Raw genomic sequence first — 14,271 nt, forward strand, 5'->3', positions numbered from 1 at the left:
CCCGAGGTTAGAGTATTTTAACTGCATATCTCCCCCTCATTCAATGGTATATCAAAGCAATGAGGGGCACCAACCATATACAGTATAGAAAAAGATGAGCGAGTGGGTGGAACAGAGCGATCCAAGTATCCCTCCACCCAGCAGCTTGTTAAGAACTACATTCCTGGGCCCACTTTAAGTCTGAACTCAGCCCCTTAGTGACCTCTCTGAGGTTAGGAGTTACCATAAAGTAAATCCCGGTACTGCAGGTGACTCCCAAATGACAGAGATGGCTAATATACAATTCACACTGACCCAAGTAGTCTCAACAGCAACCTTGATCAATGTTTAGAGAACGAACAGAGATAGGATGGTATTTAATAAGCTTCCTGGCCTTGGAGGGGCAGATTGTTGTGAGCTCTTCTATGTATCACACCACTCTCACTTGTGCACAGGTCTGTTAAATCCTCTAAAATTACAATCATCTTCATCTTGTCTTTCATCCAGCATTTCGTCACATAGATCTATGATTCCTAACAAGCTAATGGAAATAGAGATGAGGTTAACAGTAGACCTGCACACATTCAAACATAAAGTACCAAATAGAAAGATGTCATACATTTATTTGTTAAAACAATCTATAAATGAGTCAGAAGCCAGAAAGAAAATGTTTAATTTTGTACTCTTGCGTTAACCGTCTATGGTTTCACAGGGCTGATGATACCTCAAAGTGTCCAGTACTATTCTGGACAACTCAAACAACTCTAAATTCCCTCACAATGTGACACCAGAGAGAGCAGACGTAAAGCAGGCTTCCTATCAAGCCCCTCAGACAAAGCCTTGTCCAGCTGCAGAAGGAAAGCAACCCAGGGAGCATCGAGTAAAAAATATGTGGCATGACTTACACAATATCCTTTCTATCGGTACATTGCGTGCTGACGTTCAAATGAAATCAATCTTGTATCTGAGGTAGAGAACCCTAAGGAGCAGGACTGTTAAATATAATTAGGGTTATTATATTCTCCAAACTGTTGCTCCATAGCTAATCAACACACACTGAAAAGACAGTTACTGTATACCATTTGAATACACCATCGTCTTTTGTTAATTAATCACAAAAGATACAGTAATCAATAATACCTAATAATAATAAATAATTTGCAATAATTAAATTCTTAAGTTGAACTCACTATTAGTTTTTTTTAAACAAACATAAAACACAGCTACATTTGTAGAACGACATCTGTCAAAATCTTAATTGTATAGAAATGTAATGTAGTGCATCAGTTAACAAAAATACTCCTGCCTTAACTGAACGTCTGCCAATGTACTGAACACCTTCCCATGTCAATTTGAGGGGTACTGTACTATCTAAATGGTAGATAGATGATACATAAATGTACTTTTCTGACAGACCAGAAGTAGTTTAGGAGGAGTTAAGAAAAGATTGCCTACATCCTCACTGTGGTCACAACAAACCTGGTCTGCTTATGGGAAAACACAGATGATGTGTTAAGGAAAAGCACCAGAGAGAGGGTGTATCTGCCCAGAGGTTTACCTATCAACAACAGGTGGCTGATCCATGGTACTTCTTACTTCATACCCTACCTGCATCCTCTTCAGAACCAGGGCACAATTACGGTACAGTAGCTCTGTCATCATCTCTAAAAGGCACAACTTATCTTTACCGTAGAGACATGGTGACCACTCACTCACTGTCTACTATACATCCTTGTCATGATATTTTACAGAGGTAAAGGGATCAGGACAACTTCATATTTTCAAACATGACTTCCTGCACTCCAACATTGGTGTCTTTGTTCTGCAGCTTACATAAATAAGCTGTCATAAATCAGTTCCTCAAAAAGTAATTGATCTACCAGTATTAAATATTAGATACATTATTTGTGGATGTCTTCTGAAAGTGATAGATCCTGATATGGTTTAAGTTATGCTAATAGAAGGAAAGTGCTTGTTTGGTTTGAAATCCAAAAGGGAATTCTCAGAAGAGAGAATGGTCACACTTTATTTGGATAGTCTGGTCATACTATCAACAAACTATCTGTTGATAAGCAACTGCTTGCTAAGGATACGGTTAGGGTTAGGTGTAGAATAAGGGTTAAGGTTAGGATAAGAGTTAGGGTTAGTAGATAGCTACTTTAAATGTTACTGATAGTCTGTATATAGTCTGTAGAGCTACAAATGGACTATCCAAATAAAGTGTTACCGAGATATCTGTATTAATAACATACTGGCCCTATCAATGCGTTGTGGGAAAAAAAATGTATGTAAAAAATTACATCTTTAAAACTCATTCTAACAAACAACACCAATATCGGCATCACTGGCAATATTAGCCTGTTCCCTGCAGCTACAGTTGTGCCATTTTGTCTTTCTCCCAAAAATGCCACGACCCTTTCCCAGCAAATGATTCCAATGGGAACATTACTCAAAGAAGATCAATTCCATAGCATTACAGCATTTACAGAATGGAAATTGAAGCTGCAAAAAGTGATCCAGGACAATATAGACTCCACAAAAATCTCAGTCAATTTCCCATTGCACAACTTTTGAGTTTTAAGAATAATATAATCAAAAAGAAAATATCAAAACATTGTATAGTAATACTCTGTGACGTAAACCAGAGTGTGGTTATGTTACTGTGGTAATTGTTATCCAAGTAACTTTTTGTGTTGGTTTTTACATCAAATAAATACAAAACCTAACTGTCTGATAGGATATGGTTGTTTTTAATCTGGTGATGCTCAAGGAATTCTGAGGTCTCCTCTGCAATCTGTCCTGGGATGCGGAAGTCGATGGGAATGGGTTGAGGGGGCTGGGCCAGGGGCCGGCAGGCCTCTCCCTTGGGGCTGGAGGTGCTGTGGGAGTCCTGGGGATCTAGGTTGCAGCCAGTGCCCTGGAGGAACTGCAGGAAATTCTCCTCTATGGATCCCTCACGGCTGGGCAGTCGGTCCTCCTCTTCTGTCGCCCGGCGGAACAGGCAAGGCACATGCTTGCCAAGCTCCTCGCGGATCTGCCGGTTCAGACAACCGTAGAAGAAAGGGTTGGAGGTGAAGCAGAAGTAGCCGATCCACGTGACGACCTCCTCCAGGGGGGCCAGCGTGGCTGGAGGGCTAGAGGCCAGAGCTGAGTACAGATGGAAGGAGAAGTAGGGCAACCAGCAGCACAGGAACTGTCCTCCCACTGCTGCTAAAACTGCTGCCGCCTTGCCCCCCCCGAATGTGCGGTGAGGGGTGTCGCGCCCCACCCCTGTCCCCGTTCCTGAGCTGGTCACCATGGTGGAGCGGCTGCTGAGCGACTCGGAGCGCCGGCGGCGGGGGGTGTCCATCCAGGTGGGCAGAGGCCCATGATGCATTGCCGCAACCCGCGCCACCTTGAACATGCTGCAGTACACCACCAGGATGACCAGCAGCGGGCACAGAAAGTACACCAACGTGAACAGGACCATGAAGGCCATGCGGTTCGACCCACCCCCCGTCCAGTGCAAGGAGCAGCGCCTGTGACTCTGAGCTGGGGGTGAGGGGACACCCTCACCCCCTCCCCCAACTCCAACACCCTCCAGAAAAGGAGTCCTCCCGCCCTGTAAGGCCCAGGCCAGCAGCGGCAGGGCTGACATGGCCAGGGCTTTGACCCATATCCCCACCAGGACTGAGGCCATCAGGCCCAGGGTCATCTTCACCTCGTAGCGCATGGGGTGGATGATGTAGTAGTAGCGCTCCACGTTGATGGCTGAGATGGAGAGGATGGCGGCGGTGACCAGGCACACACTGAGGAAGAGGTAGCTCCGGCACAGGGCTTCGCCAAAGAAGGCCCTGCCTGAGAGCATGCCCAGGGGCATCAGCACCAGGGCTGCCAGCAGGTCCACCAGGCACAGGTGGAAGACAAAGGCAAACTTACGGAGCTGTGGGGCCTTGGCGATGACAGCCATTACGGCCCCGTTGCCCACCACGGCCAGCAGGTCCATGAGCAGCATGGCGAGCAGTGCTAGTGACTGGGACAAAGCCCCGCTCTCAGGTGACTCAGAGGCTGAGGTGTTGGGCATGGGCTGTGAGAAGGGGAGGGAGGAGTTCCACAACGGCTCCATCGGATGGCGGGACAAGGTAGACAGAGGGTGTCAATCACAGGCCCATCAACCATCCTTCACAGCCAGGGACCAGGGCCAGGAACCAGAGGCCCAGTCTGGGAGGAGGTCAGATAGCAGCAGCTCTGTAAAAGGGGCCTGTGAGCCTGGGTCATCCTGGGAATGCTCAACCTCCCTTAGTAACCTCCTCAGAAATGCAGGCCTTCTCCTAGGAACAGAGAAGTAGGATGAAGGACATTAGCTACTGCAATTCACAATGGCTGACACAGGACAATAGAACAACGTAACTGTTTTTCTGCAGATGGATGTGGTTTTATGAGATAATCCTAACACAAACTCTGTCAGAGCTCTATGGCAACCAGTATTATTTTAAGATTAATTCATTAGGGTGACAGTTTGTAAAATTCTTATCAACTCAAATCTGTGGGAAACTAATCCAAAGGCAATACATTAATCCAAAACCAGTGTTTGAAGGGACTAATTCCTAATTAATTCCTGATGAAAGGAGAGGACATTTTGCAATGTGTTTTCAACATGTTGAAGATAATCTCTGTGTATTGTGTAAATTGAACCACTATGCAACATTTTGAGATTGAATAAGAGAGTAAACCACACCCATGGCTTTATGGCTCCTGTTTAGTGTCAAGCCACAATGTCCCTGTAGTGTTTTATAAACACTATTTTCCCCAAATAAACCTCCCAGTGGGAGTTCCAATCGATTTATACAGCAACATATGATGGTGCATTAGAGTCTTCCATTGTCAGAAAAGTGCACTATTTTTATTTGATTAATGCCCCAGGCCTGCCCCGGTTGAACCAGGTTAGCGTTGATTGCATTCATTTTGGAACCGGGCACCTGCCTCCTGGGCTTGAGTCAGGTGCCCCGTGTGGACCGACGGCGAAGTTGGCTCAAAACAAAAGTGATGTAGGCCTAGGTTAATCATAGTGGAGTAAATAATAGGATTCTGTGTTTTCACATGCAAGGGTGATTGCTTTGATGATAAAGCTTTATCAGCTTTCCCAATGAAAATTTGTTTGAATTTTAAAGCATATATTTAATTGAAAATGTTTCTGAATGATGCAGCGTGCTGCCTGCCTTGTTGACAACATAACAGAGCAGCACAGATTACTGTTAGATTTGAGAAGGGCATTCCTCCCTCACCGCTTTAGCCCATTCACGTCACGGGCCATAGCCCGGTGCACTTAATTGAAGTCCCTCATTGTGCAATCCCCCCACTTTGACTGTTGAGTGACAGACTCAACTCAAGCACACCTGTCAACTTTGGCCACACCCACAGCCCTCAGCTATGAAACCTGCTACTAAAACCGACCAATACACTTTGATTTGATTCATGAATTTGATATTCTTGTTATTCTGGTCTTCTAAATTTGTGGTTACGTTGATTTGTAGACTAATAATTCTGATTGTATCCATTTAGCACAGTCGTACTTCCTGACACAGTATCTCATGTATCTCATCTTCTTCTTCCTCCTCCTCTTTATCCTCTTCCTTCCCATCCTCCTCATCCCCCACTCCAATACAATGATAATTGCTTTTCTTCCGTACTCTGGGGCTCACATACAGTTTAGGCCTAGGTCTGGTCTTGATATGTGCTAGCAGACCTACAGCACATATCAAGACCAGACCTACAGCACATATCAAGACCAGACCTACAGCACATATCAAGACCAGACCTACAGCACATATCAAGACCAGACCTACAGCACACATCAAGACCAGACCTACAGCACATATCAAGACCAGACATAGGCCTTAACTGTATGTGATATTGTTGAGAATTCCAGAGTATGGAAGAAATGCAATTATCATTGTATTGGAGTGGGGGATGAGGAGGATGGGAAGGAAGAGGATAAAGAGGAGGAGGAAGAAGAAGGGAAAGGGCAGGAATACATAGGATTGAGTGTCATTCTAAAGGCACCCTTTTCCAGTGCTGTGTACTCTGCAAGTGCATATTGGGACAACACATCTATTACATTCCCAGTCTAAAGGGACCAACCCATGCCCAACATTACAACACCAGGTTACAGTATCAAGACTGGATCACATAATATATTCTACATTCAAGGAGGACTAGAGGAGGAAGATAGAACTACAAATAAAGAGAGAGAGGGATGGAGAGAGAGACAGAGAGAGAGAGACAGAAACCCACAGTGTACCTGGATCAGGGCAGGTTTTGTGATGATGTAGCCTGCTGTCTGTTCTGCTCTGCTCTTTAAGGATATTAAGCTGGTTGGTTAGCTCCCAGTGCTGGGATGCAGGATAGACATCAGTCAGCCGCATGCGTTGTGTATGGTGCTGACTGCTGCTATGGCACTCCCCTTCTTTATCAGACTGCTCTTCTTCTCCTCCTCTGTCTTTGCCTCGTCTTTCGGTTATTTTCTGGATGAGGGTAGCTGTGTTGACAGTGATAGATTTAAGGGGATGAGAGAGAGAAAAAAGAAAAAGGAGCAAATGTTGTCTCCCTCTACTTGCTAATGTAAACTGCACACTCACACACATATAAACTCACTCTCTCCCTCTCTCTTGCACACTCACACACAGTGACTGCAGAGATGGAGAGGGAGGCAGAGGCACAGGCATAGGACCAGAGCCACTCTCTCTGCTGGGTCTTAGTGCCCCTGAAGTTTGGCTATCATTTTTATTTTGCATACATAGGGTTAAATGTTAAATTAATGGAGATAAATAGAGAAAAACAAAATGGCTTATTTAGATGTTGGGTTTTTGTTTTGTTTCTCAGGACAAAATAAAAAAAAATTCTTTTCCATAAACGCTCCATTACACAAAGAACTTAGCCCAGAGTCTTTGACCTCTTGACCTCCAGGTGACCTTTTGTTGTGTCACCCCTCTCATGGTTTGTCAATCCCATTCAAACACACCTCTATGGCACATACCCACATGCCCCATAAACATTTACTCAACCTGTCTTGTGAATAAATGTTTCAATAATTACAGAGGGAAAAGGAATCAGTGTGAAGATCACCGTAAAGTGGAACCTGGTACTCCCCCCAAGTCCAATGACCCCCCCCTCCCCCCACACACACACACACACAAGTCTGTACATTTAGCCACTGGTGGTTTAAAATGGTAGATATGGCTAATATATACGATTCACACTGAACCAAGTAGTCTCGACAACAACCTTGATTAATGTTTTGACCAGTGCCCAGGGACTTGGAGAACGAACAGTGATAGGTTGGTATTTAATACGCTTCCTGGCCTTGGAGGGGCAGGTTGTTGCAAACTCTTCTGAGTATAACACCACTCTCACTTGTGCACAGGTTTCTGTCTGTTAAATCCTCAAATTACAGTTGTCTTAGCCTTGTCTGTCATCCAGCATTTCTTCACATTTGAGCAAATCTACGCTTTTTTACAAGCTAATGGAAGTAGAGATGAGCCATCCCAAATAACTTTCCTAATGGATAGAGCAAGGTTAACAGGAGACCAGCACACAAGAACATATACATTTATGTTAAACCAATCAGAAGCCAGAAAGGAAATAAATAAGTTAAATGTTATGCTGCATCTACCAATAACAATCTCTGATTCCTCTCACATGATGGTTTCAACTGAGACAAAGAGGCATTAATTAGCTCAGGTCCTCAGTTAAGGCATCAGCACCCATTCCACCCAGACCATCATACTGGGATAACACAGCAGCATTAGTCTCAAGTTGCCACGGTGATCTTCGCTGAAATGAGGAAGACAGTGGCTGATGGACGTTTTCATAAACACTCCCTCTCATTGCACTGCCAGATCATCTCCACTCCACTGTCTATGGGAGACAATGAAATGGAGACCCTGCCAGGCAATATTTCTCAATGCTATGAGTCTACAGCTGCTGCTGGGTTCTAAGTGCTTTTAATTTGCGTTTAAAGGATGCAGATGGTCATTCATGCACATTAGCATTTATATAATTCGCACCCCAGTTTTCAACTCCCCTAAATTTGAATTTGTTCTCTGGCTGGTACAATCATGGCACTGATGACACCAGTCTATTGCTAGCAAAGGTCAGATCATATTGAAATCAATTGATATTACTTTTACATTTCATATGGGAATACTTGAAAGGCCAGATAATGCTCAGCCTTGTATCCTCTGATAACAACAGAATGGAAATGCATCATAATGTTCTGCATTGTCATAATAACCCGATGCTAACATAATTATGTGATCTAATCATCTGATGATGGTTGCACCCGTCTCTCTTCCTGTTGAACGACTTTCATCATGTCATCACTCTAAACACAAAACAAGCCAGGCTGGACCAGAGCACAGATACAGACACTGTGTCCTCTCACCACACCAATAGCACTATGCTGCAGAGATACAGTTACACAGTAGTGACACAGGCTTTATGGCCATTTCTAATACTGTTGGAAGAGAAGATGGAGAGAGAGATTTAAAAAATAAGGCTGTTCTAGAAAGGTGTGTGAGGAAGATAAAGTGTGTGTGTGTGATTGTGTGTGTCTGTGCATGTGTGCATGCGTGTACATGCACATGAGTGTGCACATTTGTACATGCGTGCGTGTGTGTGTGTGTGTGTGTCAGGTGTTGACTCATGACAGAAATAGCAGATTCTTGCTCGCCTGGCAGCACCAATCACTGCCACTGCAAATACAATGGTTTCCATGACAACCTTGAAAATAGACTTCACATTCCCAGTCAGAAATAGCTACGGCCAGCGTGCTAACCCCACTGCCCCCACAGACAATAATAACCAGCCATAAATACGCACACACAAATATCAACTGCGTTCATAAATACAATCTTGCAATTACTTATACCAAAACACAATTACTTGCACAAACAAAAAAACACATTCAAACATGAATGTAACACACAGGGCTACACATGCATGCAAAAAAACGTGAACCAGCTTCTTGTTCACGCAAGCATATATATATACTACCATTCAAAAGTTTGGGGTCACTTAGAAATGTCCTTGTTTTTGAAAGAAAAGCTTTTTTTGTTGGTCCATTTAAAATAACAGGCCAGCATCCTGGAGTCGCCTCTTCACTGTTGACGTTGAGACTGGTGTTTTGCGGGTACTATTTAATGAAGCTGCCAGTTGAGGACTTGTAAGGCAACTGTTCTCAAACTAGACACTCTAATGTCTTCTTGCTCAGTTGTGCACCAGGGCCTCACACTCCTCTTTCTATTCTGGTTAGAGCCAGTTTGCGCTGTTCTGTGAAGGGAGTACAGCGCGTTGTACGAGATCTTCAGTTTCTTGTCAATTTCTCGCATGCAATAGCCTTCATTTCTCAGAACAGGAATAGACTGATGAGTTTCAGAAGAAAGTTACATGTTTCTGGCCATTTTGAGCCTGTAATCGAACCCACAAATGCTGATGCTCCAGATCCTCAACTAGTCTCAAGGCCAGTTTTATTTCTTATTTAATCAGAACAGTTTTCAGCTGTGCTAGCATAATTGTAAAAGGATTTTCTAATGATCAATTAGCTAATCCAAGTTAATACTTTTAAAAGGCTAACACAACGTGCCATTGAAACACAGGAGATATGGTTGCTGATAATGGGCCTCTGTACGCCTATGTAGATATTCCATTAAAAATCGTTTCCAGCTACAATAGTAATTTACAAAATTAACAATGTCTACACTGTATTTCTGATCAATTTGATGTTATTTTAATGGACAAAACATTTGCTTTTCTTTCAAAATCAAGGATATTTCTAAGTGTCCCCAAACTTTTGAACGGTAGTGTGTATATATATACAGTACCAGTCAAAAGTTTGGACAAGTTTGGTTTTTCTTTATTTTTACTATTTTCTACATTGTAGAATAATAGAGAAGACATCAAAAGTATGAAATAACACATATGGAGTCATGTAGTAACCAAAAAAGTGTTAAATCTAAATATATTTGAGGTTCTTCAAAGTAGCCACCCTTTGCCTTGATGACAGCTTTGCACACCTTTGGAATTCTCTCAACCAGCTTCAACTGGAATGCTTTTCCAACAGTCTTGAAGGAGTTCCCACATGTTCTGAGCACTTGTTGGCTGCTTTTCCTTCACTCTGCGGTCCAACTCATCCCAAACCATCTCATTTGGGTAGAGTTCAGGTTATTGTGGAGGCCAGATCATCTGATGCAGCACTCCATCACTCTCCTTCTTGGTCAAAAAGCCCTTACACACCCTGGAGGTGTGTTGGATCATTGTCTTGTTGAAAAACAAATGATAGTCCCACGAAGTGCAAACCAGATGGGATGGGGTATTGCTGCAGAATGCTGTGGTAGCCATGCTGTTTAAGTGTGCTGTCATGACGTGGCCCTTTCTGGGTATAGATCGTGGCATCCACCTCTCTCTCTCTCTCCTACACCCAGGTTCTGTTATCTCAGGTCGTAAATTCCGGGCAGAGACTCTCTCCCTCTGCCCATACAGAAAGAGAGACACTTAGAGAGAACAAAGGATTTCACATGGTGAACTCCTAAATCCCCAAAATATAAATTTGATACAAAAGGTTCACTTGTGAGAAGGTGGGATTTGTTCGTGGACACTTAAGGGATGGGTACGACGAGTGGGTTTCATTTTGTGACCTCAGAGAGAACAGGAAACACACACAAACTATATCTATGGATATGTACATTTCTCAATTATGGGCTTTGCATCTAATTCTTGAATAAAATGAATGAGTAAAGATTAAACTATTTGTGAAATTATGTAAGGTGATGTTAAACCCTTAATGAAAGAGAATTGTATTCCCTTTAAAGTTTAACTAAGTCATGGGCCTGCCCCCGTGAGCACAGACATGATCTTTACGAATAAAAACCCCTCCTGAGGAAATCCTCTTCAGACCACACGTTCCTCGATGGACACCGAAAGGGGCACAGGTTGAGTTTGCACCACAAAAACCTCAGTATAAGCTAAGGTTGTAATGGTTGTTGAATTCCTAACCATACCACGTGGAGCATTGGCTACACAGCTGGAAATGGTTAAACTCAGACTATCGATCCCTACAGAATAAGAGCAAATCTTAGATACGAATCACTAGTCTACGGCTAGAAATGATGTCAACCTGGCATGCGAAGACCGACAACCGCCGAAACATTTATTTTATGAGAACATTTTGGAATGGTACTCTGAAGTATCCATTCTAACCACAAAATAATTTGATCTTCAGGGAAGCAGAGAGAGAGACTATGATGAACTGACTCTCCAACAGAAGGACTGACGATTCCAACAAAGATCAAGACAACACACTGGGCGTAAATATATATTGATTGCAATTATTCCTGAATGAGTGAGCGTTCATGTGCAAAGGATTAGCATTTCAATTAATATAATTATCAACTGTGTAGTGACTCCTTTCGTCTTTCCCGCCCTTCTCAGTCCACATCCACTTCCCTTTGTTCACCAAGCTGTCATATCGGCTTAGCCCACTAGCCCACTACGCTTTTGGGAACCTGAAGCCCCTATCATTTCCTTGTAACCATATCTACTGTTGTTTGTTCATGCATTTCTGTGATTATTGATTTAGTTAGTAAATAAATTATTAAGACAATTGGTGTATGGATGATTCATTGTAAAGGCTGGGTTCGTTCAGATAACCAACCATTTGTGACGTTTGGAATAACAGTCTTCACTTTAATGATGCCAAAAACAACATATGACACCCCATGCGAGGAATCTAAGATTGAATTGGACTTTGCTTTTGAATTATATATATATCAATTGTGCAAAAAGTATTGTACAAACAGACTGCATTGTATACAGATATTGGTTGTGTGTGTTTCCATTTGAACAAGCTTCCAGTAATGTATTGTTAGCGTCAGAGCAATGAGTTGTAAATTCCAGATTTAGTCCGTTAGGCCAAACGGTACTATTTCTGTCGGTCAATATACATTTCTAGAGCAAGAGCATAGAGCCAGTAATTTTAGTAATTAAAGAGATCTCTTCGGTGACCGAGCCAAAGTTCTGTGTGCCTACCACGCTAAGCCAGTGTGCGTAGGCCACAGGAGTATCTGTATTTATGTACCGTGTCGCTCCGGTCAACATAATGCTAGCAAAGTATGCCGAATGGGTTAATTTGAGACGTCACTGGTAAAACCCTCCTTTCCATGGTGAAGGGGACCCTATTTTGTGCTTGGAAGTGAGATTTCTGTACAAAGTAGGATTAGCTTAGCACTAGATGCTACAGCTAACAATGGGAAAACTGCATTTTTCTTTTTCCTGTGTTACGTTGAAATTCCTCCGCCTTGCGCGACGGATGTCCTGCCCTTTGCACTTCCATTTTATTTCAGTTTTCTGCTATCAGTGACCCCCTCGTGGTGAAGAATCGCTAGTACATTTCCTGAAAAAAAAGAACTCGGTGACACAAATGTGGATCACGTTCAACAAGGTTTATTTAGGATATCCAGCCAATCAATTGATTGGATATCGATGTCTCATTCAATTGAACTAACAAGTGAAATTGCCAGATTTACCTTTCAAGTGGATCTTTTAAGTAATATCCAAATTGATTGGTTTTATACATTGTGACAATTTAAACTTTTCACATTAACCTAGATCAACAAGGTTCAGGTTAATTTAAAGTTGAATTCCCAAACAGCCTAAACAGGTTTGATTTATCATTAAAATATATCAATCAGTAAAATCTACTTTTGCAAAGCACATTCAGTAAACCCCAGTAATGACGAAAGTCCCGCCTCCAGCTGGAATCCCATGTGGCTTCGGCCTTAGGGAGAAGTGAACCTAGTGGTGAATGTACTCTAACATTTAAACTACTTGTATATGATAATCCAAACAATCCCAATTGCTTGGATATCATCGTCTCATTCAAATTAATAAGTTAAATTGTCGAACATATCTATCTAGGTTCTTCCAATTAAATGAGACATTTTAAACTTTGCTATAGTAACCTAGATGAACCAACTTCCCAGGTTAAGTAAAGTTTAATTCCCAGATAACCATATCCAGTTATGGTTAATCATTATCATTTGCTTTTGCAAATTCATTCATGTCCAACTCCCACATTTAATGTTTATAAATAGATTAAAATCGTCTTTGCAGCTTTCAACGCATTCCAAAACCAAACTTTGGAAAATTAGGAAAAACATTTTTCCTTTCAAATGTTCTAATAATGTGCAAGCTATCAGAGGGGGGTAGTCCCCACTCTCCCGCTAATTAGTGAACCTCCACCCATAAATGGATTGATCTCTGACCTCAGCAGCAATACCAACCTTAATTATGCCATTAGTGGAATAACAGAAGACAACAACGCTCTCCAAAATCAACAATAGGGTGCAGGCCTCTCCAGTCTAGCCCTGATGTCTTACCATCCGAGAGTGGCATTGGTCCAATACCGCAGTGCACAGCTGAAGCACGAGCAGGTAACGGTAGACAGAAAGGAACAGGTGGAGAGAACCGGGAAACCAAATACAAATGCAGAAAAGGGAAGAATTCTGCTAGCTATGGAACTGCGTTTGAAAACTGAACAATTAAATGTAATTGCAAAAACTTATGATGATGAACAAACACAAACTCTTCAACAAAATCTTCTACAGGAACAAAATCGTACGCTGCAGGAACAACTCAATTTAGCCAAAACTAAATATGATGATGTCCACGCCAAACTAGATAAATCTACCTGCAAACCATGATTGTCAAGATAGCTAGGAGTGGTGGGTGTGGAGTCAGGCGCAGAGAGCAAAGTTTCCAAATGAGACGTATTTATTCCAAGCTGGGTCAAGCCAAAACAACAGGCACAATGACCACAAAAACAGGACAGTAAACAATCCGTATAGGAACAAAACAAACATCCACTGACAGAAAGGAAATAAGCCTGCACAGAAGCAGGCGGGCCCTGAAGGCTTAAATAGCCCCGAATTAACAACAAATAAGGTACAGGTGAAAACAATCAAGACAAAACCAACAGAAAAGGGAAAAGGAATCGGTGGCAGCTAGTAGACCGGTGACGTCGACCGCCGAGCACCGCCCGAACAGGGAGAGGAGCCACCTTCGGTGGAAGTCGTGACAATGATAGATAAGTTTGAGACCGAAAGGAGAGAGTGCGACACTCACGTGTCCAGTGGACTCTGCAATACAGCAGAATACCACCCGTATGTACAATCTGGTGGAATCCCAGAACGATCACGTGCTACAGTGTGACTACCCAACCAAGCAACCAGAGCCTGGCACTTATAGGAGTGAAGACAA

General features: G+C 42.7%; 1 protein-coding gene across 1 annotated transcript; it reads right to left on the reverse strand.

Moving 5' to 3' along the window:
* Positions 1–635: 635 nt before the first annotated feature.
* On the reverse strand, positions 636–6,635 carry LOC135540009 (G-protein coupled receptor 61-like). Its single transcript, XM_064966301.1, has 2 exons — positions 6,260–6,635; positions 636–4,289 (listed from the first exon to the last, which is right to left on the reverse strand). Exon 2 carries the CDS (start codon positions 4,082–4,084, stop codon positions 2,702–2,704), a length of 1,383 nt encoding a protein of 460 aa, XP_064822373.1. The 5' UTR covers positions 4,085–4,289; positions 6,260–6,635; the 3' UTR covers positions 636–2,701.
* Between the last annotated feature and the right edge of the window lie 7,636 nt (positions 6,636–14,271).

The sequence above is a fragment of the Oncorhynchus masou genome, chromosome 5, assembly GCF_036934945.1.
Source record: "Oncorhynchus masou masou isolate Uvic2021 chromosome 5, UVic_Omas_1.1, whole genome shotgun sequence".
NCBI classification, from domain to species: Eukaryota; Metazoa; Chordata; class Actinopteri; order Salmoniformes; family Salmonidae; genus Oncorhynchus; species Oncorhynchus masou.

Coding starts and splice junctions, on each gene's coding strand:
- LOC135540009 (XM_064966301.1), bottom strand. CDS start 4,084: ATGGAGCCGTTGTGGAACTCCTCCCTCCCCTTCTCACAGCCCATGCCC.